This window comes from Rissa tridactyla, chromosome 1, assembly GCF_028500815.1.
Source record: "Rissa tridactyla isolate bRisTri1 chromosome 1, bRisTri1.patW.cur.20221130, whole genome shotgun sequence".
NCBI lineage: Eukaryota > Metazoa > Chordata > Aves > Charadriiformes > Laridae > Rissa > Rissa tridactyla.
The window spans coordinates 34,718,782-34,745,577 of record NC_071466.1 but is presented as its reverse complement, the minus strand read 5'-3'; the positions used below and the strand labels follow the sequence as shown (position 1 = coordinate 34,745,577).

Below are 26,796 nucleotides of genomic sequence, written 5' to 3'. Positions count from 1 at the left end.
AATAGTCATAGAAAATGAAAGTGTACTGCTCTTTTGAACTTTGTCGCCAACACTGTTACTGGGGTTCCTTACAATGATGCTTTGTCCTGTGTTTCAAAGAAATTGAATTCCCCTACGCTCTCCGTGAACAGTGAAGGATTCATTCCCATGCTCGCTAAGCTTGATGATTGTATTGCATATATTTCATCGCATGTAAGTAACTCTATTGGTTTTAGTTAAATCTTAATAGTTTCAAAACTATGTATTCATACTATTTTTGTGGTGGTTTTTTTTCTCCTATAAAATGTTCTCTCTTCAAATACAGTAAGAAAGCAAAGATGGTGGTTTGTAAACTTAAGAAATTTTTACTGAATATACTTCATATTCTGCTCAGTTTTTGTAAAATACTGCTTTTAGTTTGTACAAACTAGCATTTCTAGGTAGTAAAAAGAGTATTTTAAGTTTTGATGAATTTTAACTCTCCTATTGTTTGCATTTAAAATGGATTTTTTTTAATTTCTTTCAGCCGAATTTTAAAGACTATCCTGTATATTTGATTAAATTTAAACAATGCCTTTCTAAAGCTATGCACCTTATCAAGACATACACTGTGAATACACTACAGAACCTCACCAGCCAGTTAATGAAAAGGGTAAGAGGAATCAGTAAGTGGTAACTTGTGCTGTACTGAAATGTCTGTTGTAACACTACAGTTTTCTTCTCGTTTTTTATTTTTTTTGAGGGTGGGAGGTGTCAGTGGTTTTGTGTGAAAATAGGTCAGTCCTACACCACGGTGTTTGTGCAGGCTGGCCAAGTTTCAGATGAATCTGACAGAGACCTAGTGATCCAAAAGATTTTAAAATAGGAATAATTTAAAAATCCTGGAAATTGAAGAAGGTGAGTTGAGGTAGGTGAACAGTCACCTCAGTGAAGGCCAGGGATGGATAAACAGCTGAGTTAGAGAGGCAGCAACCAGCTGGGCAGACAGCGTGCTTTCCTGAACCAGTTTGTGCACTGTAGCTCTGAATCGGCCGCAGCACATGCTGCTATCTGTGTTGCCAAATGGGGAGGGTGCACAAAAGAAATATGAGTACTGTGGTGGTCTGTGCTGGAGATGGATCGCTGGAGACAGAGAGGGAGGTTGCAGGGAAGGCTTGAAGAATGAATACAGGAGCTGGGTGTTGTAGGATGAAAACTGTTAAAGCACAACAACTCTTGAGTTCATGACGCAGCTCTTTCGGTATTATATCCCAGTAAGTATTTTTGGGTGCTCTTGGTCATCTACATATTTCTTTTTGATAAGTCTGCACTGCTTTGTGTAGCTGCAAAAGAATAACTGTGACATGTTCCTACTGTTTTTTGGCAGTATGTTTTGGTTAGCTCTGAATTGTTGACAGCGGTGTTAGAGAGTCACAGGGAAGAGTTAGGTGCTTTACTCCCACTCACTCTGGTGGGATTTAGGCATAAAGGTGATTAAGGAGGTTTTTTGGTCTCAATAAAACATTAATAGTCTCACGCTGCAGTATTTTGGCAGAGGAGGAATGGGAGGGGAATGTCTCTTTCTACCCCCTTTCTTTCTTTCTCCAATTGATTGGTGTATGCCTTGTGCTTAGTCCTGTTACAGTCAAACTTGGTGTCATGAGGGATAACCATTGAAATTGTCAATTCTCGATTCTAGCATCTTTCAGACATAGAGACTTGCTAAAGGATAGTCCTGGACTGGAGATCTTGGTTAAGTGGTGTTGAACATGTTTTCATATTTGGTACAAAAATACTCTTTATTTAAAAAAAGTATCGTAGCTTGGTTTGATGCCAGTGGATTGCCAGGAGTGAGCTGAACTCGAGCAGAATTAAACACCTCTGATAATAAGCATGTCTACAGAAAGAAGTGAAACCTCATTTCTGGATTTGAATTGCTGCTTAGCATTTTAAGTCGGGAAGGAGCCTCTTTTAGGAGTCACATGACCCCCTCCTTCCCATTTACATGGGGTTTTTGTGAATGTTTTGCATATATCTCTGAAACATCTAATGTCTGCTTCTGCTAGAAGTGTGTTACTGGACCAGTGGTCTTTAGTTGTGATCAAGTGTTGAGATTTCCTATTGCAACACAACACGAGGTGTTGTCAGGACTAGAAAGGGGCTGATGAGATCTGGTTGTTCTTTTGTTACTCCTCATATGTGAGTGTTTGGGGATTTTGATCTGCATTTGTAGAAGAATGATCAGGTCGCTCACAGGGATGAAAGCAGGAGGTGGGGAAGGTGGAAGAGTCTTCCTGTCCCCACCAAGTTTCAAGGGACAGCCGCCTGCTTCTCTCTATGTCATCAGAGGGATAAGGGGAAGAAAGACTGGTGGCTAAACTGGGTCTCTGCTCTTCTTCGTTAGTGCTAGAATTTGTCTCATTTCAAGCAGTGTGCGCAGCTAAGCCTCAAAACTTGACATTCCAGTTGAAGCTTGAAGGCAAGCTGAAATTTAACTTCTCTGCACTGGGATTGGCAGGTAAAAGGGAAGTTTTGTTCCATTTTAGTACTACAGATTAAGGAGCAACAATCAGTACTACTGTGGCAGGTCCAGAGAAAATTGTTCTCTCTAATGGAGAATGCCATAATTACTGAAAATGTTTCTTGCTATAGAGTCTTTTGGTTGAAACTTTTGTTACGCGTGGTGTTTTTCCATCTGGTTTTAACCGAGTTCTGACAGAAGCATGCCTTTCTAGGTGGAAAGGGGCAAAGAGTTGTTCCACTGGCAGTATAAACATAAAGAACCAATATTATAACGTATAATATGTAAAGAATCTGTTTTAGAGCATAATTATCTCAGCCATTAAATACTAGAAACCAAATATAGTATTTTCCTTTTTAACCAATTACTCATCTCTTCTTTCAGGATCCTTCAGCCGTGCCAAATTCTGACAATGCCTTCACGCTGTTTTATGTAAAATTCAGAGCAGCTGCTCCCAAAGTCAGGGTAAGTAGGCTGGTAAATAACTGTTGAAAAGGAAGCTATGAAAATGCAGTTTGAATGTATTAGTAGTGTGAATGCAAGGATTGCATATTGTGCAAGTGTGAATGTCCAAAGATTGCATATTGTGTCCATGGAAAAATATCGCAAACTCTTTTCCAATTATTAGAAAAAAAAAAATAATTTGCTGATAATTCTTTTTTCTTTTTATTGAGTAGACTCTTATTGAACAAGTAGAGCAAAGATCTGAAAAAATGCCAGAGTGAGTATGTCCATATAATTTATTTTCAACGCTTGTAAGTTTTGAAAATCTTTACTTTTGTTTAAATACTGTTTAACATGTTACTCATTTATAAGAAAGTTTTAAAAAATTGGAATTATGTAGACCTGGAAGAGGTATTAGAATGAATTTTATGTTTAACAAAAAACGAGCTTCAGGTTGTAGTTACTGTTTTAATTTCTTGGCTAGGTATCAACAAGTTCTCAGTGAAATCCATCAGTGTTACCTCGACCAGAGGGAGCTTTTGCTTGGTCCAAGCATCGCTAGCACTGTTACAGAATTAACCAGTCAGAACAACAGAGATCATTGTGCTCTGGTAGGTGAAGTCGTCATGTGTTGTGGGGTTTATTGTTATGTTTTAATCCCCCCTCCCCCAAGTAGAACGTGCTTATTTAATTCAGTCGTTTACATGTAGAATTGTCGCTTTCGTTTGTGGTTTTGAATCATTAAAATTGAAAATTTTCAAGTAGTGCATGTTTTGTTGAAGATTATTCTGTAAAAACTCTGCTCTGCTACAAACCTCGCAGAGGGGTATTTACAAAAGCATAAAATGTGGTTACTTACATTTCCTCAGAAACAAAAAGGGACAGAAGCTTGCACAGTAAGCTTTTATTTGGCTAGTAGCATCTTTTCAGTCCTTAGTTGATAATTTTGAATTTCACAGAGCTTCACTTTAATCATAGCTGTAGTAATAACAATAATAATACAATATATAATATAATTATATAATAATTATAATATTTGTAATACCCCTTGTGGTCCTGATGCAAGGAAAATAATTTAATAATCAAGTATTTGTATTCCTGTGAATACAGGTACGAAGCGGTTGTGCCTTTATGGTCCACGTATGCCAGGATGAACACCAGCTTTACAATGAGTTCTTCACAAAGCCAACACCAAAACTGGAGTAGGTGGTACATGCTGGTTTTGTTTTACTGCATGTTGTATTTACTATGCTGTGATATAGCAGACAATGTTATATGGCAAATAGGGTTGTACTGAAGGGGTTTGGTAAGAACCAGCAAGAAAAAAAAACCCTTAATCACTTTATCCATCAGAACTTGATGTTCTTTTGTTTTCTTTTTTCTTCAAGTGAAGCTGGTAGTTTGCCGTCCCATAAATAACACGAGTAATGTAAATGCTCTTTAGGTGGTCTGAAAGAGATAAAAACACACAGTTGCTTTGGAAATAGCTGTAGAAGTTTACAGTGCTACAGCTCTCAGCTGTTTTTGTACTGCCTCTATGCCAATGGTTTGCACAGTCAGTTGCAGGAGTGCTTTTCATTTACTTCAGTGTAAAATTAAGCTGATGAACTCCAGCCGTTTTTCGTCAAGGATTTAGTTAGTGAGCTGCCCTTACTGTCAAGGAATATTTGCCTGTGCCTGTAGGTGGGCTGAATGGAAGGCAGGGTAGTGGACCCCTGACATGAACAGATCTAGAAGGGGGACATGTTGTTGTCTTTACATGGTAATTGCGTTATAAAAGTATTCTAAGTTTTTTACAACAGGCCTGTAATATTAGAGCAACTGAGTAGATTATGCCCCTTCTCCAGTTTGCTGGTATGTTTTAATAATGATACTTAATTTTGAAATTTGGGCAGATCGTGTTCCCTTGATATGAAGTTGATAAATAAAGCATATTCCATTAATATAACTAAGACGCTGGTTTTGAGCATAGTATTATCTTAAAATCAAGTGCAGCTTGAGTTGAATAAATGTAACCTGGGAAAAAATACTGCCCGCTACCCTCCCTGTCCTCTAAAGCTAAAGGAAAACCATAAACACATGAAGTCTCACTAGAAATAAGCCACAGTGCTGCAGCAGGAGCAGTCTTTCTCTATCCTGAGAAACTGAGGCCTCATGTGGGATGTACTCAGGATTTCAGGTGACCTAATTAATTGGCTTAAGAATCAATTTAGCTATCTCAGACCAAATCCTGAAGTAAACATCCCCTATTGAAATCACTGTAAAATGTTGTTCAGACAGAAATTTCGTCACTGTTGCACTTCAAACCAAGAATGAGAATAGACTTCTGATTATTATTTTTGAATCTTGATGGAAAGTAGTTACCTCTTTCCGTAAGGACTTGCTTCCCTTTTTTGCCTACATTTAAATTAAATATTTAGAGGAAAATGTTTCAAATAGTAACTACTTTATTAGGTTTTTCTTAGCTGTGTAATAAATAGGTTCATTTTTTTTCTGCAGTGCTGAGGTGCTCTGAAGAAATAATAGCTAGACGTAACAAATAAAAGAGTTTACCAAAAATCTAGCCAAGAGCAGAGATCTCAGATTGAGTGTTGTATTTAATACTAAGGCTGTTGAAACTTTCTCCTTTGTGTCTGCTCTTAACATGGAGTTACAGTTCTATCAAGTTGCTTGTAAAGCTATAGAATGCAACAGAAGAGACGTTCAGAATGTTTCTTCTGTGAGCATTCTTTTTTGAGCATTTTTTTGTCCACACTCTGAAAGGAACTGAAGTGTCCTTGTCCTATAGGCAGATATTCTTCGTGAATTAGAAAAAAATAATATATATAGTGCAATAAATTCAACAACCGTACCACACTGTAAATACTTAAACAATCTTAGTGTTTATATTTCCAAGTCTAGCTGAGGAATTACTTGGAATTTTCAGCTACTGGCAGCAGCATTATTAGCTAACGTGTGATTAGTGCAGGGAGAACTGAGAATGGCAAAAAAGTCTAGAAAGAATGCTACCGGTGTCTTAACCAAAAGATGCATCACTTTGAACAGGAAAGAAAATAAATCAAAATGGAATTTCTGGTCTTTAATATTGTATTGATGTCGTAACTTCAGTTAGACTGGAAAGTGTGCCCTGCAATGTTGGAAGTTGTTACAGAAAAGGTTACCAAGCTTCCCCTCCTGTGTCCCTCCTTGTGTGCTTCTGGTTCTAATAAACCGTTGACTACTTGGAGTCAGATGAGTCTTTTCTCAAGGGGAAATTGGGGATATAATTCTGACCTCAGCAGGAGCATTTCTGTTCACAGAAGCCAGGTAAACCAGTTGGCAGTATCTTTCCTTTGTGACAGGTTGAGTTGTTGGTTGGTTGTTTTTTGTTGTGGTTTTTTTTTTAATTTTTAATTTTAAAATAAATTCAAAACTGCACCACTACTTTAAGCAATTGGTATCCTACATCTCTAAAGATACTTTGTAGGAAATCAGGGGTTCATGTTTTAAATGGTCCTTTCTTAAGTCTTCTGTGATGCTATTTTACATTGTTTTCTCACCCTCCTTATAAAAGTCTTTGCCATAAAATAATCAGTGTTTGTGATAAAATTTTATTTTGGTATAGCGGGATCCTGAAAGTGGTTTGCTTTGTTTTATTTTTTCTTCATAGTGAACTCTTGGAGAAGTTGTGTCTTTCATTGTATGATGTCCTGAGGCCAATGATCATCCATGTCATTCACTTGGAGACACTTTCTGAACTCTGTGGGATTCTCAAAAATGAGATGCTTGAAGATCATGTACAGAACAATGGTAACTCATAGATGGAACCTGATTGTTTTTAACTATCGTCTTAACTGTTAAAATTATTAAATTGCATAGCCAAGAAAAAATTGTAACACTGTTGGGAAAGAGGAAGAAATCGGTCACATAATCTTCTGGCTAATCTTAAGAAGTGACTTTTTACTACTTAAACTCAGGCTGATACAATAGTTCTTAAGTTGGGCATGAGCAGCTTTGGATCAACTGCTCTGGTGGGTAGGTGGATGAGTTCACTTGTCAGCTCCCAGGAGTCACACTGCAGGCCTTGGCTGTGATAGGACCAAAAGCACGTCGGTTTGATGTCCAGGCAGAAATGCCACTCGATGTACGCAGGTCTCAAATAATTAGAATGCTTAATTCTAACATGGCATCTTAATTTATCGGTGTGAGATTGCTTTTTCACAATCTAATGAAAATTTGGGGAGCTGAAGCAACTACGGTAGTTCCTTGTTTGTCACAAATTTGTCTGCGTGCCGCTGTTCCAAAAATAGTCTGACTTCATCTGCAGCAAGCCAGTTTTGTGACAGTTCTGTGTGTGATACTTCAAACTTTGTGTCTGTAAGCCTGTTTCATAATTACATTAACAAATTTGTGCCTTTTTTTACCTTTGTCAGCTGAACAACTGGGCGCATTTGCAGCTGGTGTCAAGCAGATGTTAGAAGATGTACAAGAGCGGCTTGTCTATAGGACGCATATTTACATTCAGACTGATATCACGGGCTACAAGCCCGCTCCAGGCGATCTTGCATATCCTGACAAGTTGGAAATGATGGAGGTATAGCATCAGCTTTTTTTATTATCCTTAATTGGTTTTCTTTTTACGTGCAGTATATACAACTGTGCAGTATAGTGCTTTACAGGTGGGGTTTTCCAGTTCTTAGGTGTATTTGGCATTACTGGCACTGTCAAATTGGCACCTGCTGATTAAATTATGACCCTAAACAAGATATCAGAGAACACTTTTTGTCAAACTCAGTAAAACTGGCGGTAGTTCTCACAGTTACCAGTTTTATTTAAACTTGAAGCCTCTAAATTTTCTCAGTAAATTTTTAAAACAGTAAATTTTTATTTACTTTCATAAGTAGTAGGTATTACCCAGTGTATTTTCTGGTTGGGTTGGAGTTGAAGAGCTTTAGACAGGTACAGTTACCTGCAGGTTTGTTCTCAGAATTACTGGTCAACCAGCGCTTGGTACGCATGTGTGTACTCTCTGCTCAGACAGTGTGAGGGGAGACTTGCTTGTACCGTTAGGTAATTTTATCATGTCAGCGATGGTTTCCAGTCACCTTTCTCAAGTTCTCATTGGTATTAGCCATTTTTATAGTCATTCCAAGCCCTTTGGGTCAATGTTCCTGTTGAAAGGAATCAAACTAATTCCAGTTACTTCAAATTGTAATATTGTATTTATGAAAGATTTCAGAATGAAACTACTCACAGAAATAAAAAAGTGGCTGATGAAAGATTTTAAATTAGTTTTTCACTAGAGCAAACTGCATTTGATATGCAACTGAAAGGTAGCATTGCATGGAAGGGATTAGGCATAATAAAGACAGCCCCCGCTCCCCCCGCCCGCCCCCCCCCGCCCAACACAATAAATAACTGTTGCCCTTGACTTTATAATGACAGTCCCAAGCTGTCAAAGGATTGAGTTGACTGAGAACAGCAATTCTGACATAGACTGGCAAGATGCATATTTTATTGCTCTATTCTGCTTTCTGTCTATCTACCAGAACAGCTGGTGGTGCTTAGAAAATTGTAGGACTTATTTGCAGCTGACCAATTGGTACAGAAGCTGTTGTTTGACTTCAGAATCAGAGCATTACTTACATAAAATGAAGAAGATCTATAACTATATATATATATATATATGTATGTATGTGTGTGTGTGTATATATATTGCTGTGGGCTGGAAGAGATTAATATCATATAGCTGTACCTTACTGTGTTAAATTCTTGCCTGTAAACAGAGAAACTTGGAGAAACTTCTTAGTACTGAACTCACACTGCTATAATCTTGTCTTTATACACGTCTAAAGCTTTTAGTATGTTACAGTTTATGCTTTGGTGATTATTAGGGACATTCATAGGTTTTTAGGAAAGTATTTACAAATCCTGAAGCTAGTGAGTTTGTAGAATACTTGCCCTTTATACTGAAAGTTTAAGGACTAATAAGCTTTTGAAGAAAAAGCAAAAATAGTAATTGAGAAGCCCACCACACAAAATGTAGCTAGATGGGATCCCTCCATTCAGAACAACTCGTGATCAGAAGTTTTACCAGTATAACTGTTAGGAGTGCAGGTTTGTTTGGTTGGTTTAGGGTTTTTTTGCTAAAATTGTGTGAACAGAACTGGATGAAAAAAGATTGTGAGAACTTTTTTTATGTTAGCTGTAACTTCTATAGGTAAGCGATGCAGATACTTAGTTTACACAAGGCTTTATTTTCGAACTAGGATCCTATGGCTGTTAAGTTAGGAAGAATAAAAAAGTGAGTTTTACAGTTCATTCTAAATCCAGAAATCATGCTGCTCTTCGTATGTCCTCGTAAGACTCCAGTTTTTGCTCCTTGATTGCTTTTAAACCTCAAAAGAGAGGTTTTTTAGAGAGACCTTCTGTCTGAGTAAATGAATTATTAAAATGTTAAAAGCACAGGACAGAAATATTTCTTGTGCTGTTCTGCTCAAATATTAATGCAGTTCTTTGCCCGTTCTTGCTGCCTCTCATTGCTTTGAAGCAGACCAAGTAGTGAAAAAGGTTGAAGTGTGGAAGTATTGAGTAATGTTAGGGGAAAGCTTTTTGTTGAACTCCTGCAGGGAATAGAGTAGACAGTACTTTGGGGCCATCTGCACATGTCATTTATAGGAATAAAGCCATCACAGAAATTATCTGTATGAAATCCAAGTCAGTGTTGAATTGGGTTCTCCTATTTTGAGCTTCTCTTTCTAGGTGGCTTCGTTATTTAGAGATCAGTAAAAACAGGCAAAATGGAAGGAACAGTGCTTTACACAGTTCTGTGTAATACTTGTGAATCTTAAATTGATATTGAAATGTTACTGTTTTGGAAACACCTGTCTATTTCTTTTAATGCCTTTGAAACACTGGGGAGCTCAGTGTAGCTGACTCCTTTTGCAATTTAGTATGCTTTTATCTATTGTAATCAAAGCAGCGTAATGCCACTTAAATTAAAGAGAAAAAGAATATAAATTTTGTGGTACATCTTTCTCTGCAGCAAATAGCACAGAGTTTAAAAGAGGAACAGAAGAAGCTGCCATCTGAAGCTTCATTTTCAGATGTCCGGCTAGAAGATCCTGACTCCTGCAACTTAGTTAAATCTGGTATGAAATATATTTCCTGTTGCCAAATTAATGCATAAAGCTCACAGAGAGTGAGCATTAACTTGAACCATCAGTGAGAAACTTGCATGTATCTTAAAGGGTTATTTTCCTAGAGAAATTCGTAAGAGGTTTTGAGAGGTGAACTTTGTCTCAGGATTCTTAATAACTTTTTTTTGGATGAGAAGCAACTTAATCTTGTTCTTTTGATAGCATTTTTTTGTGCTTCCAGTCCAATCCATTCTGTGAAGCAACTACTGTTGTAGCTGACAGCATCTATTGTACTTTGTGTAAAGCTGAGCTTCTGTATTCGCTATTGCAAAGTGTCCCTGCCATCACGATGTATACTTAAGGATGCTTCTGTTTGTTAGCTGTGCTGAGATGAGAAGGGTGGTTTGGTGTCAGACATGTCTCTTGAATGCGTTGAGCATCTAGAAGTGTCTTTGTGTGTGCCTTTACCTGGGAAGGCAACTTCTTTTGAATGCGTTTCCACTTACTGAAACGTTATTAGTTAGTAATTTTTGCTGTTTACAATAATTCAGAATATAGTCCTTGACATACTAAATATGTGACCCATGTGCCTTTAAATTACAGTGAACTGGAAGCAAATTCCATGAAATATGGCTCTCTGAGTGTTACAACCCTTTAAATTTTTGTCTAAGCTCCATGAAGAATTTCTCCCTCTATTTTCTCATTGTTCAGAATGGTACAGTGTTATTTTTCCCAGCAGCACCTTTCTCAGCTCTTTGTCAGTTGTTTCTCATATTCCTTTTGATTATCTGGTAGTTTCTTGCTTTTGGCTTGCAAGGCCTGCAAAGTTCTTCCTGGCTGAGTGGAGTTCATTTTACGTCAAGCCAGGTGTGTGGCTTTAAGTCCCACTTGCATTCAGGAGATGGAAGGAACCCATATGGTGTAATTTGAAGTTAAGTGTCTGAGATAATTAGGATTATTTGCCCTTCAAAGGTGGCTCTCTCCCATTTCAGTGCCTGCAGGAGTAGCTGAAGTGACAAACAAATAGCTTAGGAATCTCAAACTGACAACTAAGGTCTCGCTTTCTAATTACTGTGACAATAAATCTATTGTTGCAAAAGGCAGAAAAATATTGCTGAATTATTTTAGACAATTCCTGTGCTGATCACACAAACACTTCACAAGTGCTTATTCCATCATTAAGTAAAACTTTAAAAATTTTACTTTTTTGAAGGGTTGCTAATTGGAATCAGAGTGCTGATGCTGTTCACTCAGCTGTTCCCCAGGATTTAAGGACAAAATGGAAATACAAGACTTCTGTCTGTCAGGTGTTGTGAAAATCCATTTTGAGCATACAAAGGTTACCCAGGAGGAGCGCTTTTTTGTGTTTACAACCCCCTCATGACAAAATTGGTTTTGCCGTTATTTTTGTGGTTATTAACATGTCGTTTAAACCCTGCACTTTCTGCAGCTGTTTATCTGTGTAGGATTATCCCCAGCAGAAAGGAAAGCATGAAGAAGTAAAATTGATGGAATGTTTTTTTTTTTCCTTTTTGTTTCTGAGCATCTCCTGTAGTTCCATGATCGCTAACCAATTTTTTTTCTCCTATGCTTTTTCTTTTTTCCCCAGTGATTGTTTGATCATTTCAGCTGTTGAGCTGAGTAGGGAGGGGTGATACTGGAGACATGCCTGTAAAACTGACTGGCTAGAAAGGGTTGAGCTGGGCCATCCCTGAAAGTAAATTCATGTCTCTTACAGCCATGTGCTCTGTACACATCAGAAGCCTAGTATTGACCTGCTTAGAAGGAAGAAAAAAAAAACCTGACCTGTTTGGGTGCAATAACATATGTCTTATTACTGTGGAGTTTGTATGAAGTGAAGTCGATATTGCAGTCTCCTTCAGTTGAAAGGACAGATGGGCAAGTTTTTCATGTGTGTATTTTACTTTTAAACAGGTTCCTCAGAATCCCTTAATCCCAGGCACCAGACGATGATTTCGCCAGCAGATCTGCATGGAATGTGGTATCCTACTGTCAGAAGGACTCTAGTGTGTCTCTCCAAACTGTACAGATGTATAGACGTAAGCAAAAATCTCTTTATCTAATTTTTTTAAGTGAAGTTATGAAGTGTGTAGCACCGTGTCTAAATATTTTAATGTAAATTAGGAATGGACAATTACTGGCCTCTGTTATCTCTTAGTCTTTTTGATGCTATCTTTATGTAAAACAAGTGAACTGAAAAATTTAGGTCATTTCCAATTAGAAAGGCACTGGTTTGTAAGTCTATTGCTTTTGCTGTTACAGAAATACTTCAGTATCTGATGCTCAAGATACTTACTGCACCAAAATTGAGGAGTGAATAGAACAGGAAAGAATAGAAAGTTCTGGGTCAATTATAGAGAATGATCTTACTGCTGAAATTACTGGAGGAATGTGTTTCTTGCTGTGTACTTTGCAGGACATCAGACAAGGTGATGTTTCTGGTTGTAACAATGACGACTCTGCTACATCTACATTTTGGAAATGTTCTCAAAAAATTTTTTGTGGCACATCTTTTCACCTTCCAAAATGTAGGAGACATTTCCAAAGTTTAAGACAGTAGGAATCTTCATGTCTAAAAGAAACAAAAGCGGTGTTTACTTTGCGAATATTTTGAGACCTGTCCTTTAGAACCTGATTTATGCCTGTCACCTAATAGCATAAAAGACTAATAAGTCTCTGAGAAACATAATGCGAATGTTTTTGCTTTTCTGTACGTGTTGTATCTTTATTAGATACATTGAATGCATTTCAAAATATATTTGATGGGTGTTATATGAAACAGCTACCAAGATGCTATTTGCTTAAAAAGAAGCTGGAAAATATTAATGCTTTATTGCTTAGTATGTCAATGTCATTAAAGATAAATGAGTATTTACCCTTGTTTTCAGCTAGACCTTTGGAGATGAGGTCGTTGTTGCAAGGTTGTTTGCAAGGCTCATTTATAGCGTATCTGCACAGTGATTTATTTATTTTTTCACTGACATATTGTAACATGGAATCCTAGAATCGTTTTGGTTGGAAGAGATCTTTAAGATCATCGAGTCCAACTGTTAACCTAGCGTTGCCGATTTACCACTAAACCACGTCGCTCAGCGCTACGTCTACACGTCTTTTAAATCCCTCCAGGGATGGTGACTCAACCAGCAGAACTGGTATGCCTTGCCTGCACCCTGTAGATAGGAGAAGACATGAATGAAGCGGCACTGGCAAGCCTTGGGACAGTCAGGGCTGTCGTGTACTACCTTGGAGCGGTGGTGGAGGCGAGCTGTGTTCCTGTGGCCAGCTCAGCCGTATGATCTAGTTGCTGCAGCTTAAATGAGTTACTCTGTGTCACCCGGGCCATAGCAGCTGTCATGTTTGTTTGCTAACCTGGCGCAAATGTGAGGTAATTTGAGTTTGCTTGAGGTTAAGCTCGCTCGAACGATCTCGTGTCTATTCCAAGTCTAAACTGCACACACAGATAGTTACCCTGACACGTGAAGGGTCTGGTCAGGTTACCCAGGAAGCATCGTTCATGCCTTTGGCTGTGAATGCATTAGGTGTCACTGACCATGTCACTACCTGGTTGCAGATTCCGAGCCGGAGAGTGAACAGGGCATGCTTGACCTGCCTCCAGTCTAAGTGCTGTAGCAAGCTTTTATATACCAACGCTTCATCCTCTCTTACCGCACTTGAGCGACGTCTTTGTAGCTAACTATTGTAGAGTATTATGTGCTGGTAAGCACACCCTTCACAAGCTGCAGCTCTTAAATTCTGTTTAAGCTTTGCTAACACCCGTTTTGGTTTTTTTTTTTTTTGTCTGATTTCCTCATCCCTGCAGAGGGCAGTGTTTCAGGGATTATCACAAGAGGCCTTATCTGCCTGCATCCACTCGCTGCTGGGAGCTGCTGATTCTATCAGCAAAACCAAGGTCAGAATCTGTGCTTTGGGTATGATTTCTTTTTTTTTTTTTTTCCCCCCCTATGTATATCTAAAGCTGTGAGGCAGTTGTTCAGAATTCTGTTGAAATCTCAGTGAAAGCGTGTTCCTCTGCCCCTAGAGACCTGATGGATTTGCCAGCTTTTAGTTATGGTTAATGTATTGTAAAGCACAGCTAATGATTCACATGCTAGCCTATCTGGAAAGGTGCAGTGCAAATCATAGCAATCGTGTTTACAGGCTGCTCTAACTCATGTGAATTCAATCAAGTGATACCTAAAGAAAAACTCTGCTAGAAGTCTCTGCTCCCTGTATTTGTTTTCATTGCCTGTTACTCTTTTCTCTTTTTCTCTGCCTCCATTTTTTTGAATTTTCAAAAATCTGTCCAAGTATTAAATTCACTGGGAAGATTTGTTAAGTATTCGCTGCTCGGAACTGTCTGTAATCAAAAGGTTGTATTTGATAGGTTGCTCAGTATTCAATGAAGTTTATCAAGTCATTTTAACCTTAAGTGTCCTGCCACACTTTAATACAAATTTAATACAAATGCTGTAGTAATTTTCTAATTTCTAGCAGCCAGGAAATTAATTTAAAAAAAAATAGAGGGAAAGTCTTAATAGGCTAGAACTGTTGGGTTTGTAGAAACAGTAAACATCTAGTAATGAAAAAAGTTTTGGTTGTTAGGGGAAATGAAGAACTGTTTTGAAGTATTTCTTTTGAGTGGCCTTTGAAAAACATCTGTTAAATGTAATATCTTAAAAAATAAATTCAGACTGCCTTTCCCTCTAGCTTGAGCGGATAACTATTTCATATGTAAATGATTCAAAGTTCTACAGTTATCCAGTCCAGCACTGTATATCGGGTCAGCATTAACTTATAGTATTGCAGACAATGAAACTGATCCTGCAGTGATCCCTAGGTAGGTTAGTCCCAATACTAGAGTCCATACCACTTTGCTCTTGATGCATGTTAATTTAACATTATCTGGTGAAATTATGCATGTAAGAATAAATAAAAAAAAAAAAAACACAGAAAAAAAACCAACCCAAGAAACTTCCACCACTTATTTTTAGTAAACATTTCTATTCGTTAAAACTGCAGATTTAAATCTAATTTCTTCTTTACTGTTTTGTTTAATGTTATATCAAGGAAAGTTCCAGCTTGCAAAAGCAAATTTGAATTCTTGAGTCCTCTTCCATTTACCTCAATGAACCATGAACTTCAAAGATTAAAAGCAGCATGCAGTATAAAGCACATAGCAAAAATAACAAGCAGTGCAAAATTGATCGTCTCAGTGGTGTGAACTTGGCCTTGTTTTATTCTTTGTATCTTTGCTGTACTGTTTAGAAATTAAGCTTTGTGTTTAATGACATGAGAAAAATGCCTCGTAAGACCTTTGCACAATAGCAGTTAATGTTTCTGCAATAACCTTGATTATCTGTCTGTTTGGCTTTTTTTTAATCATCGTAATGATTAAAAAATTTTTAGAACCTCATGTTTTTCAACTATAAATTACATGAATTAAATGAAATAATTCCTGGCTTTTGTGAAGAATAAGTTTGTATCTTTCAAATAATGGATACCTGTACCTAATGTGGACGTTTAGTAGTATAGCTGCGTAATCTGATTCTTCTTAGAAGTGTGAATAAAGCCTGCTTCTGCAGAGCAATGTATTAGAAACAATGCAGAAATGGGATTTGTTGATTCCAGGGTGTAGTTAATGCCACTACAGACTAATAGAAAAACATTGTTAGTAACATTATTAGTATTAATTTTGTTATAGGAAGTAACTATTAAAAGTGGAAGTGTTGAAACTTTGCTCTTCATTTCATTGTTATTTTTTTTTACACATAATGCGTGTTGTTTCTCTTGTTGTGCTGTAGACCCAGGTTGATGGACAGCTTTTCTTAATAAAACACCTTTTGATTCTTCGTGAACAAATTGCTCCTTTCCACACTGATTTCACCATTAAGGAAATTTCCCTGGACCTTAAGAAAACTAGAGGTACTAAACAGTTGCTGGCTACAGAAAGGGATGGGATTGTCCTCCCTTAATGTGCCAGCAAAAGTTCTGGGTTTATTTTATGTTCACTTGCAATGACCTGTGCGCTTGTTCTAATCTCTTGCTTTGTTCTTATCTTCTGTGAAAAAAAAACAACCCAAAACTGTTTTCTTATAAGGGCGATTCAAGATGTATCTAACACATTCTTTATCTTTGTATGAAATGCGTTTGACTGCTTTTTGCTGCTGACCTAACTTATTTATTCAGTCTTTTTTAAGAACAGCTAAGGAATCTACATTTCTGTTGCACAGAGATGTCTTTCCCCTTTTCTGACTCTTTAAAGGAATATTGTTTGTTACTGCTGTTTAGCAGGTGAATTTACAAATACATAGTTGACTTGCCTAGAACAAATTAAGATTTCCTAGACTTTTCTGTGAGGTTTTGCTTAGAAAGGATTTCTTATGTTGCAAGTTCAATGAGCAGTGTTGTTGAACAGTTTTACGTAGCAACCATGTCTGCTGTAGGAAGGGAAAATAGAAGGTAGTGGCCATAGTCACGATTTTTAAAATTGTACTACGGTTCCTTTGTAAAATGCAGAAAAAAGCCCTCTCAATAAAAAAGTGAACAGCCACGTACTTGTCAAGTTTATAAAGATAATGGGAAGACTAATTGGAAGCATGTCAAGTTTCTCTTCTTCCATTCCAGAAGAGAAAGATGAAGAAATAGCTTCTCTTTCCTGCCATCTAATATTCTGCTGTTTTAACTCTGAAGCATGCAATTCTTACACTAACCATTTCACCTGTTGCATTTGAACATCAATGAAACCTCCTACCTGTTGAGTAGTTTCTAGTTGACTGGAGGTTAAAGGGCAAATACATCCTTTTGGTGTCTTGTCCTGGCTGACACACAACTTTGTTCTACATCTTCATTTAATTGAATAAATTTTTGTGCCAGCTAGCACTTTGCAGGTGGTAGTGGTAAGTAATGGAAAACACTTTTTTTTTTTTTAATATTGGGTGGTGATGGTGGTGTTGCAAAGATGTACATTCTGCTTAATTCTTAATGTAGGGTAGCATAGGCCAGTAGGGCTTTTGTATTTGGGTTGAGTTGTAGAAGAAAAATAACATGGCTAATAGGAGTTTTACTGTGTTCTAGCCGAGCTGTCTGTACATAGATTGAAGATTTAATTTGGGATTTATAGACCAAGGGACACTGCTTAATGTAAAAGTCATGCTTCCACACAATTTTTTTTTTAAAGTCGTATAAAGATAGGATTCTTGTATACGGTGGGGAGAAGTGACTTTCACACTGACTAGCTCATGGGCTTCTAATCAAGAACTGAGGCTCTTTTTGGAATCAGGGAAGTTTCTGGGAAATAATTCAGAGAACAAAAGGAATCTTTCTCTGCAGTCTCCGTTAACTGCATCGGAGTGCAGATTCTTAGTTCAGTGCAAAGTCTGCATGCCTGGGTACCTGGTATTCCCTCTTCGTTTAATGCTTTTGACAGCACTTCTTCAACTCCTACATCTTGTTTCCCTCCCATTGTTTTATACAGCAAGAGGGGCTCAGAATTGCTTTTGAAATTAAAAAAAAGCAGATGGATGTGTAGGATGATAAATGAGTGACATTGGAGCAACAAGCCGTACTGAAACTGTGTTGATAATTTTCTTATTCCCCAGTCTCACTAGATTTCAGGTTGACAACATCCCCTTAACTCTATAGGAATAATTTCGGTATTGTGTGTTAATTGCAGACAGTTTTACAACTTCTTGGGACTTCTGCAGAGACCATAAACATGAGTGTATATCAACCTTGATGTTTTGTTGTTTAGTCCTAACTAAAATAATTAAGCACAGAGGAAAAGAGTGACGGTTCCAAGTTATTTCATGCAACTGTACTTGATTTTCCCAGGCAACATGGGCCAAATTCTGCATATTGTTCTTTAACTGCTTAATTACATAGCTTATGTAAAAGTCTTTCATTTGTAGATAACAGTTAAAAAAGGAAAAGAGCTCACACAATCTGTATACTGGTAGCACTGCAGCTGGTATCAGTCATTCGTGAGGTTGATGTAATGTATTTATCCATTTAGACTCTGCAACGGTTAGATTCTAGTTTGCCATAAACTAAAAAATAGTGGATCAAGCTTTGTGTGCTTCTGTGCCTGTGCACTTGTGCATCCACACCTAGCGGCAGTGGAATCATTGAATGTTACATTCCTAATCATTCTAGGCCATTTTCATGCGTAAACGAGTGATTAAAGTTTCTAATTCCTGGAGCTGAATCCCATTGACTTACAGCATGAGTGACTTTCTGATTCACAGATGCAGCATTTAAAATCCTGAACCCTAAGACAGTTTCAAGATTTTTTAGACTAAACAGCAACAACGCCTTGATACAGTTCTTACTGGAGGTAATATGGATTCTTATTGCATTAACAAAAATTTGGTCATTTAAGCGGGTGGTGATGTATGGCAAATAAAAAGGAGGGATTTGTTGCCTTCTGTTCAAGGGTACTCCAGAAATCAGAGAACATTATATCGACTCTAAGAAAGATGTAGATCGTCATCTGAAATCGGCTTGTGAGCAGTTTATTCAGCAGCAAACCAAACAGTTTATAGAACAGCTGGACGAGTTCATGACAAAGGTACAAACATCTTGTGTGTTCGGTAGCCTAACTGAAATACAGGTAGGACAGGGGAATTAGTATTTAAATTGGGTGTAGGAGAAGTTGCTAGTTCTGTCTGATTAGCTGAAGATGATGGTATTTCCCATTAGAAAGTTGTGCTTTCCTTTAAGTTCCAATAACAATTTTCCAGGCATTTTTGAGATTAATGGATTAAGGGAATATGATGTAGTTGTGGTGGGTTTGGGGTTTTTTGGTTTTGTTTTTTTTTTTGGTTTGGTTTTTTTAAAAAAAGCAACCCTTATGCTCTTCAATCAAGACGCGGTAACACTTCATTGAGTTGAAACAGGTCTGTGAAAGTTGGCAGGAGCTTTTCTGTTTGCAGGAGAACTCCTACCTTGACTGAATTTGTAGGCCTTCAAAACCAATCTTGGGTCATGTGTGTTCCTGAGGGGGAGGTCTTTAGAGTATGACTGTGAAGCATGTCAGAAGTTCTGTTCTCAATGTATTTTACACCAGTGAGGTGCTGGCTGAGCAGGACTTTCCTCCCTAGTGACAAATTCCTGATAAAAGCTGGTCGGAAAGATTAGGCATCCTAGGGGGTTGGAACAAAAAAGCTGTCTTGTTACAATACGCTTCTTCCTAGAACCTGCTCTAGAGCTCAGGATTTTTAGGCATCTTGAGAAAACCGCGCAGCAGGATCTATTACTTCTGGAAAACAAAACGTGTGATGTGGATCCTTGGGTACTGAGAATAAGTGATTTTGCAACATAACATCTGAGAAATTGGGGATACAGCATTGCATGGACACTGCAAATATGCCAGCTCCTGGCATTTGAGAATTTAGGGGATTACAGTATTACATGCACTGATGCTTGTCATGCTGGGGTGAGGGGCCAGTGGCATACCTAAAATTTGGATGGTCACCCCATGAGATTGATAGATGGTCCTAGTGATCCCAGTGATTCATTGGGAATTTGGGGAGTTTGACTAACCTGCTTAGGTATATATCTCTTTTGAGGTTTCTGTGTATCCTTAGTTTCCTAAGTGTCTTTGTAAATATAATTGCATTTTGAATTTTACTTTCAAGAAGTGATCATGATTGTAATTTTGAGCTGCATTTCTGTCAAGCTGCTTCCCCTGTGTGTTGTTAAGTCAGTGCATAGAAGAGGGCGAGCAGGGGAGGTTCCATACACTGCAGCATCCGAGAGACTTGTGCAATTGATGCTTGGTACCTTTGTTGTGAATTCAACTGAAAAAAACATCGTTTTGTTGATTGTACTTGTTTTAGGTAGCTGCTTTAAAAACAATGGCCACTCAAGGAGGTCCCAGTTACAGCCTTTCACAGCAGCCTTGGGCACAGCCAGGTATTTGCTTTGTTTTATATTCATGTTACCTCTGAGGTGCCTGTGGGCTAATAAAGCCATGATCATTTACTGCTTTGAGACTCCTGTAAACTTCTCATCAAATGGAGAAAAAGACCGCTTCCATTCACTGTTTTTGGTAGAGCAATATAAGATGCATTACATGGGCCTCGAGTATTTCAGAATGTCATTTGTCTCTGTGCCTGACTTTTAAACATAGCGCTCTGAAAAGCTGGCCTGATTACTTTGGACTGTGAGACTGTGATTGATCTGGAAAAATTCTAAGTACCTAAGAACTGTTTACCTTTTTCTTGAAAATCCTGGCTTCTGTTTTTACCTGTCTTAAGATGCCTCTAAATCAAAACCTGCCAACCTTCAGAATATGTATTTAATTGGTGCAGTAGATGAATGACTTGAGTATTTCTCAAGCTGTGACTGTGTCTGCATGAAAACAGCATTTACGCCACTGCATACGAAATGTGCTTAGGGAATTATTTGATTACGTTAAGATAAAGTTTTTGCTTTTGTAGGAAAAAATGAGTCTGCCTTGAAGCTTTTATTGTCTCTACATTTGGTACCTACTTCTCTCAGTTTTCCTGTCACTATGCAAAAATGTAATCCAGCTTTGTTTCCCTCTTCTTAAGAATTCAAATGCGAATGCTTCGTAAGAACATTGGGAGTAGTTTAGATGTTCCTAGGTTGTTTTGCTTTTCGCATAATGAAGTTGTGCCTTTGGGTGACACTGAGAAATTTGGTAATTCCACTTCGTACACTGGAACCTTCTGTTGCATCACGTTCTTAAAATGCAAAGCCAGCCACGTTCATTCATAATTCAGTGCTGCTCCATGGGTCAGGCGCTCTCAAGGGCTAACTTGAGCTTCTACTTAACATCTCCTCCTTCTTCAGGAGTATTTTTAATGTTTGTTTGGAGATAATTATGTGTGTAGAGGCAGATCTAAGCAGAGCTTCTGCTATTTCTTGGATTCATTTGTTTGGAAAGCAGAAGTAGGTAGAAAATGTAGATATGGTAGAAATTGAGGGGGGAAAAAAAAAACACCACTGTATTTTAACTCCGGTAATTTAAAGCTATGAATGGATTTTTTTTTCCTGCCCTTTAAGTAAAGAGCTTGTAAAACCATTAAAATACCTAGCAATAAAGAAAGAAGGTCTTGTCTGATAGGGGATTCCTGTCTCGTTGACTCAAAATCCAGATGGCTCTGCAGCCTTCTTACAGAGGTGGCCTGTGGTCAGTAAGGAGAATTTATGGTATGCTGTTCTCTTTACTAGCACCGTTTATGTCCCAGCAGTTTCTTTTCCAGGCAAGTTTTCTAGGGGAAGGTGTATGTTGCTGTTGGAAGGCTGCAACTTCAGGAACCTCAGGAGGGATCTGGTCGCAGAAATGGGTTGGATGCATTTTCTGCAGGGAAAGAGGGGCTGATGTCTTGAGTAGATCCCAAAAGAAAGGCCTTGTCTGGCGTGTTGTGGTCGTATGATGGGTTGGTGCTGCACCCATTAGAGGTCACCTCCTCTTTCCCTTCCCTCAACCTTGTGGTTATGATCAGCCCCAGTAAGGTGGGGGTGATATTCTGGTGTGTAGGTGTCAACTAGCAGAATGCCGTTTTAGCCTATTAAGCACATTTTCTTTTACTTTCAGCAAAGATCAACGATCTGGTCTCTTCTACTTACAAGACAATAAAAACAAAGCTGCCATCAACGTTACGGAGCATGTCGTTGTACTTGTCCAATAAAGATACAGAATTAATTTTGTTTAAGCCAGTTCGGGTGAGTGTTGCTGGAGTTACTTCAGCACGTTTTCCTGTAAGTGCTGGGCCTTCGTTTAGTTAAAGACTTTAAACACACATTTTGTGAGATCAGTCACCTTACATTTCTGTGTCTGTATGGTTGTATGTATAATATATCTATATAAATGTATGTATGCATATATTTACGTGTGTATATATTCAGACATGTAGACATACATGTACCTCTATATCTGTAGAGTTATTCTAGGCTACCAGTCCAGCCGGTAAACGTGATGCATGCCATCCACATTTAATAGTGAACAGACTGTTGCAGTCACTGTGGTGTCCCAGATCTGAGAAGCCTGTTGAAAAGACACGGGAAATAAAATTTAAAAAAATAATCTGATACTATGTTTTATAATTATATGTTTAGATTTAAAAAAAAAAAAAGAAAAAAGAAAAGCCGTCCTCCTCTCCATTGTACTCAGCCTGTATCACACACACGTTACAGAAAATCAGCTGGTTCTGTTCATTCTGCACGTCTTCCACTCGACACCATACAAGCTACTATAAAGAAAATTAACTCTGTCCCAGGCAAAACCAGTACAGCTTGGTCCATTACACGCGGGCAGAAGCACTGGAGGCAGAGAGGACGATACAGATTCAATGGGACACCCACTGTGAATCCACCAGAAAGAACCAAGCTTGAGTTTTAAGCTTCCAGGTTAAGTCTGTAGGACTCAGTATTTCAGCGTAGCACATCTCAGCTGAAGTTTTTATCTGACAGACAACGTGGATTCCTTGTAGCTGTTTTGGGGCTTGTTTTAGAAGAAAAGCTCTTAAAGCTTGACCACTTCTCCCTACCTGGTCCCTTCAGTAGCTATTCCGTGTATACATTCTGCTTATTCTGTTTCATGTTTGAGATGAGTGTTGTGTTTTTTAACATTGAGGTTTTTTTTCTTTCCTTTAAAAGAATAACATTCAGCAAATGTTCCAGAAACTCCATGCTTTGTTAAAGGAAGAATTTAGTAATGAAGATCTCCAGATCATAGCTTGTCCTTCAATGGAACAGGTATGTATTGAAGCTCCCTGTTTTTTCAGTTCCTCTTTCACGTGACTGGCTTGTTTTTAAACATCAATTTTTCTTTTTTAGTATTTTCAGTGTTTGGAATCCTTATTTATTTATTTATTATCCCCCTTAATCCTGGATGATTACACTCAAGGCTTTATCTGAACTCTAGGCTCCCAGCTGAAAGGGGGTTTTGCTTTTTGTTTTTCTTTTTTAATGGATATCCAATTGAGTTTTTAAACAGAAGGTGGCGATTGATGTTGCTGGGGATTGAGTTGTACAACATCGTGGCAGAGTCTTGCCGTTTCTGGACATTGTCTTTTCAGAGAGGTATCAAAGCTAGTGAATATGCTTTAAAAAAGCCTGTGCATCTTGCTTTTGACAAATACAAAAAGAAGCAACTTTTACGTTTAGGATGCATGAGAAAGAATTACAAGGGTTCATTTGAAATAAATTGCATTGGGAAAACGTGCGGATGTTTATGGAAACCTAACCCTACATAATAAGGTCTTTAGTCTCAGAGATGATTGGGGTTAAGAATTCTCTGTATTAGGATGCTCTGACAGAAACCAAATAGGTTTTTTAAAAATCTCGCTTTGACCTTAGTGATCCAGGGAATGTGGATAGAATCATGATTATCCCAGGATGCCAATATTTAAACAGATAACCTAGTTTATGGATTAGAGGATATTTCCTGCAGCGAATGTGGCCACAGGGATGTGTGATAACGGTCCTGGAGCACAGAGTGGGAGTGATGCACTGGGATGAGGTGGGGTTTTCCTAGAGGAGATGGCATCTTCTTAACTGTTTATCTGTTAAACCTTAGGATCACTTCTCCTACCAACTGAAGTGTATAGGAAACAATATTGTAATCTGTGGGAAACAAGTACTGCAAAGGATCCCAAATTTGTTTCATGTATCAAAGATCAATGTTAACATTTTTTGGCAGTGAGCAGATTTTTTTGGAATTCCTTGACAATGCCTGAAGTCGTTTTAAAAACTTTGACATGATAGGTTGTGACTGATGAAATGACTAGTCAGCATTGTGAACAGTCGCATTTTAAAAAGCCTGTGAGTAGGCATTTGACTGCAAATTTTGGCCGGTTGTTTAGTAGCTGTCTTCTGATTCATCTACGACTCTGTGTGCTTCCTAGGAGTCCCGTTTAGAGGTTCACAGATAAGACATCAGTTCTGAAACTTCGCTGCTCTGTCTAATGTAGGTTTTCCTTTTGCCTTTCAGGTGAACTTACTTCTGTCGATGTCCAAGTAGCCCAACAGTGAGGCTGCTTGAAATAAGCTTCAGCTGAATGCCAGGCAGTGAAGGGAATGTGAAGACATTTGCTTGAAATTAACAAAGGATCCCACTGTGCAGTCCAGTCTGCATCAAAACTCTCCAGGCTGCTTAACCCTGTTTTAGGAAAAGAAAGAAAGAAGCCAGTTTTATTGATTTGTGAAAGGTCTTCCTATTCATTGGTTTGAGAAGTGGGGGGGAGGAAAGAAAACAAAACAAAATAGCCTTCGCTGATCACTCTTACGGAAGCTCAGTGACTGCCTTCTCCAGATGTTTTCAAAGTTGAAATCCTATTTTCTTTGTAGTTTTTTTTTTTTTAATGTAAAAACCTTTCTTACTTTCCCTTAGTAAGCTGAATACAGTGAAAAGCTGCATTTTCGAAAACATGCTGGAAATAGTGCGCAGGGAATCACATGCGAGCGGTAATAGGTATTTGTAAGGCTTGGAGATAAGCGCATTGGTGTGACAGTTTGACTTAAGCAGGCATGCTCCGATTTTTCTTTAACTCCCCCCCCCCCCCCTCAAAATCCTGGTAATCCACCACGTGTTTGAACATAATTCAGAGGTTCTTAGTTGGGAAAACTTTATTTCCCGCAAGTGAAGCATTTTTTGAAACACTGGATGTGCTGTTTTTCTTACACTGTTGCGATTGGGAGCTGTGAGATCTGACCTGAAGTTTCATGCTCTGTGTAAAGAATCTCGGTTCCTTGGGATTCGTGATGGAAAACTGCAATACAATTTCCGTTCTTTCTGAGGCAACTGCGTGTTTTCAGATGCTTTACTGCAAAGCTTAGCATTGGGATTCTCAGGTACTTGGTTCTAGAGATCATCTTCTTGGTTCTTCTAGTTCTTAAGAGTTGTTTTTTGGCCTTACCCAAGATCAGATGGTGGGGTTTCCCTGTTTAAAGCGTGGACTGGGACTGGAGCTTGTACAGCCTTTGTGCGCTGGAGTTAAGTGCTAATAGAAGGGTGGGGGTGTGTGTGCCAGAAATTGAATGCACAAGCCTGTCAAATCAGGGTTGTAAACAGGGGATAAGTACTTGGTAACTGGTAAACAGTGCACGGTGTCCAGTATGCATTTATCGGTCATTATTTCGGAAAGCTGAATGCTAAACACTTGGCCATTAATGGAATGAAACACTACAAGCAGCTTTAGGGTGCCTCAGTGGGTAAGTCTTTATCGTGCAGCACTGCAAAAGAAAAATGTAGTGACTTACATGGCAGATTTTTAACTTATTTATAAAACCTGTTCTGTAGTTTTAAATATGTAGACATTTCCGTGCACATCGGTGGTGTTTTGATTTAATAATTTTCCTGTTGTAAATCACGTGGCTGGAGACTAAGATGGTAGGATTTAACGCTACCACGAGGAGCGTTGCAGCAGTAGTGCTGAGGTACATAAATGGTACTCATAGGACCTTACAGGACTCCTTAAAAATTAACTAAAGGAACTAACAAGGCAGAAAACTTGCCCTTTCTTTTTACTTATGTCGAAATACAGGCTGTAAAATAATGCCCAGTGCGTTGTAATATATGTATATTTGGTTTTTTTTATGAAGTTTTACAGAAGGACTGCATGGTCGCTGTACAGAGTTAGGACTGACTTAATACAGACATTGTACAGAAAAGACATGAAGGGGAAACCGTTGCAATAGTCACTCTTGTGCTCGGGATCTTTTTCTCTCTTAGAGGACCCAGACAGCTCTAGAACAGCTGGTTAAAAAATTAGAAGAGCAATCAGTTTATACGGCCTGTTTGCTAAATGAACATTTGTTTAAACGTGTACAGTTTCAGATATTTACGTTTACAAATAGTGTAAATACTTTCAAAAGATTAATTTAAGATGCTTTATATTATCTGACTAGAAACTTGCTGTTTTTAATTTTTTTAAATAAAAATGTTGCCTCCTATTTTGGTCCAAGAGTAAAGCTTTATTCTGTACCCTGAGGCTTGTCTGTCAAGCTAACTAATACAGAGACAATAAACATCCTGTAAGCACGGGCAGTGCATCGCTGAGAAGGAGTATTCTTTTTTAGCAGTAAGAGAATTGACTTTATTTGGCACAGATGTATACCCGAGTGCTGAATGTACAGCTAATTGTTACAGTAATGCCTCTTTATGGTTATAATAAAAGTAAATTTGTATTTTCTTTACTGACAAACGATCTTGTGTGACTAAGTGGTCTCTTTGCTTGCAATTTTGTTAGGGGGAAGAAACCACAAGTGTAAGACAAGACCATATTTTAACTAGTTGGCTTTTACCAAGAGAAGGCTTTTGGGAGCTGGTGGCAGATCATAAGTATTGTTGTGTTTGATAGCTGTTCTTGTTTTCCTGGTTACTCACAGACTCATCTACCCATAGTTTCTCATTACCACATTCTGTTCTTCTGGCCCTTGGTATTGTAGAAACACCATCCAGAGGCTTGTGGTTTGTCCCCCATAATGCCAGCATGAAGCTTCCCTTCACCCCCGGCTTCGACAGTATCTTTTGAATTAACTAACCTAAGGAAAAATGCTCCTTTTTTTGTGGAATTCAGCACCAGCCTGACTGGTGTGGGGCAGCGATGGGTGACCATTGCTTCCTGGGCGCTTGGAGCCTCCTAAAGAGGTTTAACCCTTTGGATTGTATCTCTCACAAATGAAGTGAATGGCAGAGCAGTTGGCCGGCCATTCACACTTCTTTTTGTACGACAGTGATTCCTGCAGCATAGCTTATGCTGTGCT

At 38.3% G+C, this 26,796-nt stretch overlaps 1 protein-coding gene across 1 annotated transcript in view; it reads left to right on the top strand.

Moving 5' to 3' along the window:
* Positions 1-26,237, top strand: part of COG3 (component of oligomeric golgi complex 3) — a 32,816-nt gene extending 6,579 nt beyond the window's left edge. The window contains exons 6-23 of the mRNA XM_054206080.1: positions 100-192; positions 506-631; positions 2,864-2,944; positions 3,157-3,200; positions 3,408-3,534; positions 4,034-4,125; positions 6,573-6,712; positions 7,336-7,496; positions 9,948-10,053; positions 11,977-12,101; positions 13,883-13,972; positions 15,864-15,984; positions 18,306-18,394; positions 18,494-18,628; positions 19,899-19,974; positions 21,626-21,753; positions 22,687-22,785; positions 24,023-26,237. Coding sequence (XP_054062055.1) covers positions 100-192; positions 506-631; positions 2,864-2,944; positions 3,157-3,200; positions 3,408-3,534; positions 4,034-4,125; positions 6,573-6,712; positions 7,336-7,496; positions 9,948-10,053; positions 11,977-12,101; positions 13,883-13,972; positions 15,864-15,984; positions 18,306-18,394; positions 18,494-18,628; positions 19,899-19,974; positions 21,626-21,753; positions 22,687-22,785; positions 24,023-24,052 — 1,863 coding nt within the window. The 3' untranslated portion in view covers positions 24,053-26,237. The remainder of the gene's footprint in view (positions 1-99; positions 193-505; positions 632-2,863; positions 2,945-3,156; positions 3,201-3,407; positions 3,535-4,033; positions 4,126-6,572; positions 6,713-7,335; positions 7,497-9,947; positions 10,054-11,976; positions 12,102-13,882; positions 13,973-15,863; positions 15,985-18,305; positions 18,395-18,493; positions 18,629-19,898; positions 19,975-21,625; positions 21,754-22,686; positions 22,786-24,022) is intronic.
* The last annotated feature ends 559 nt before the right edge of the window (positions 26,238-26,796 follow it).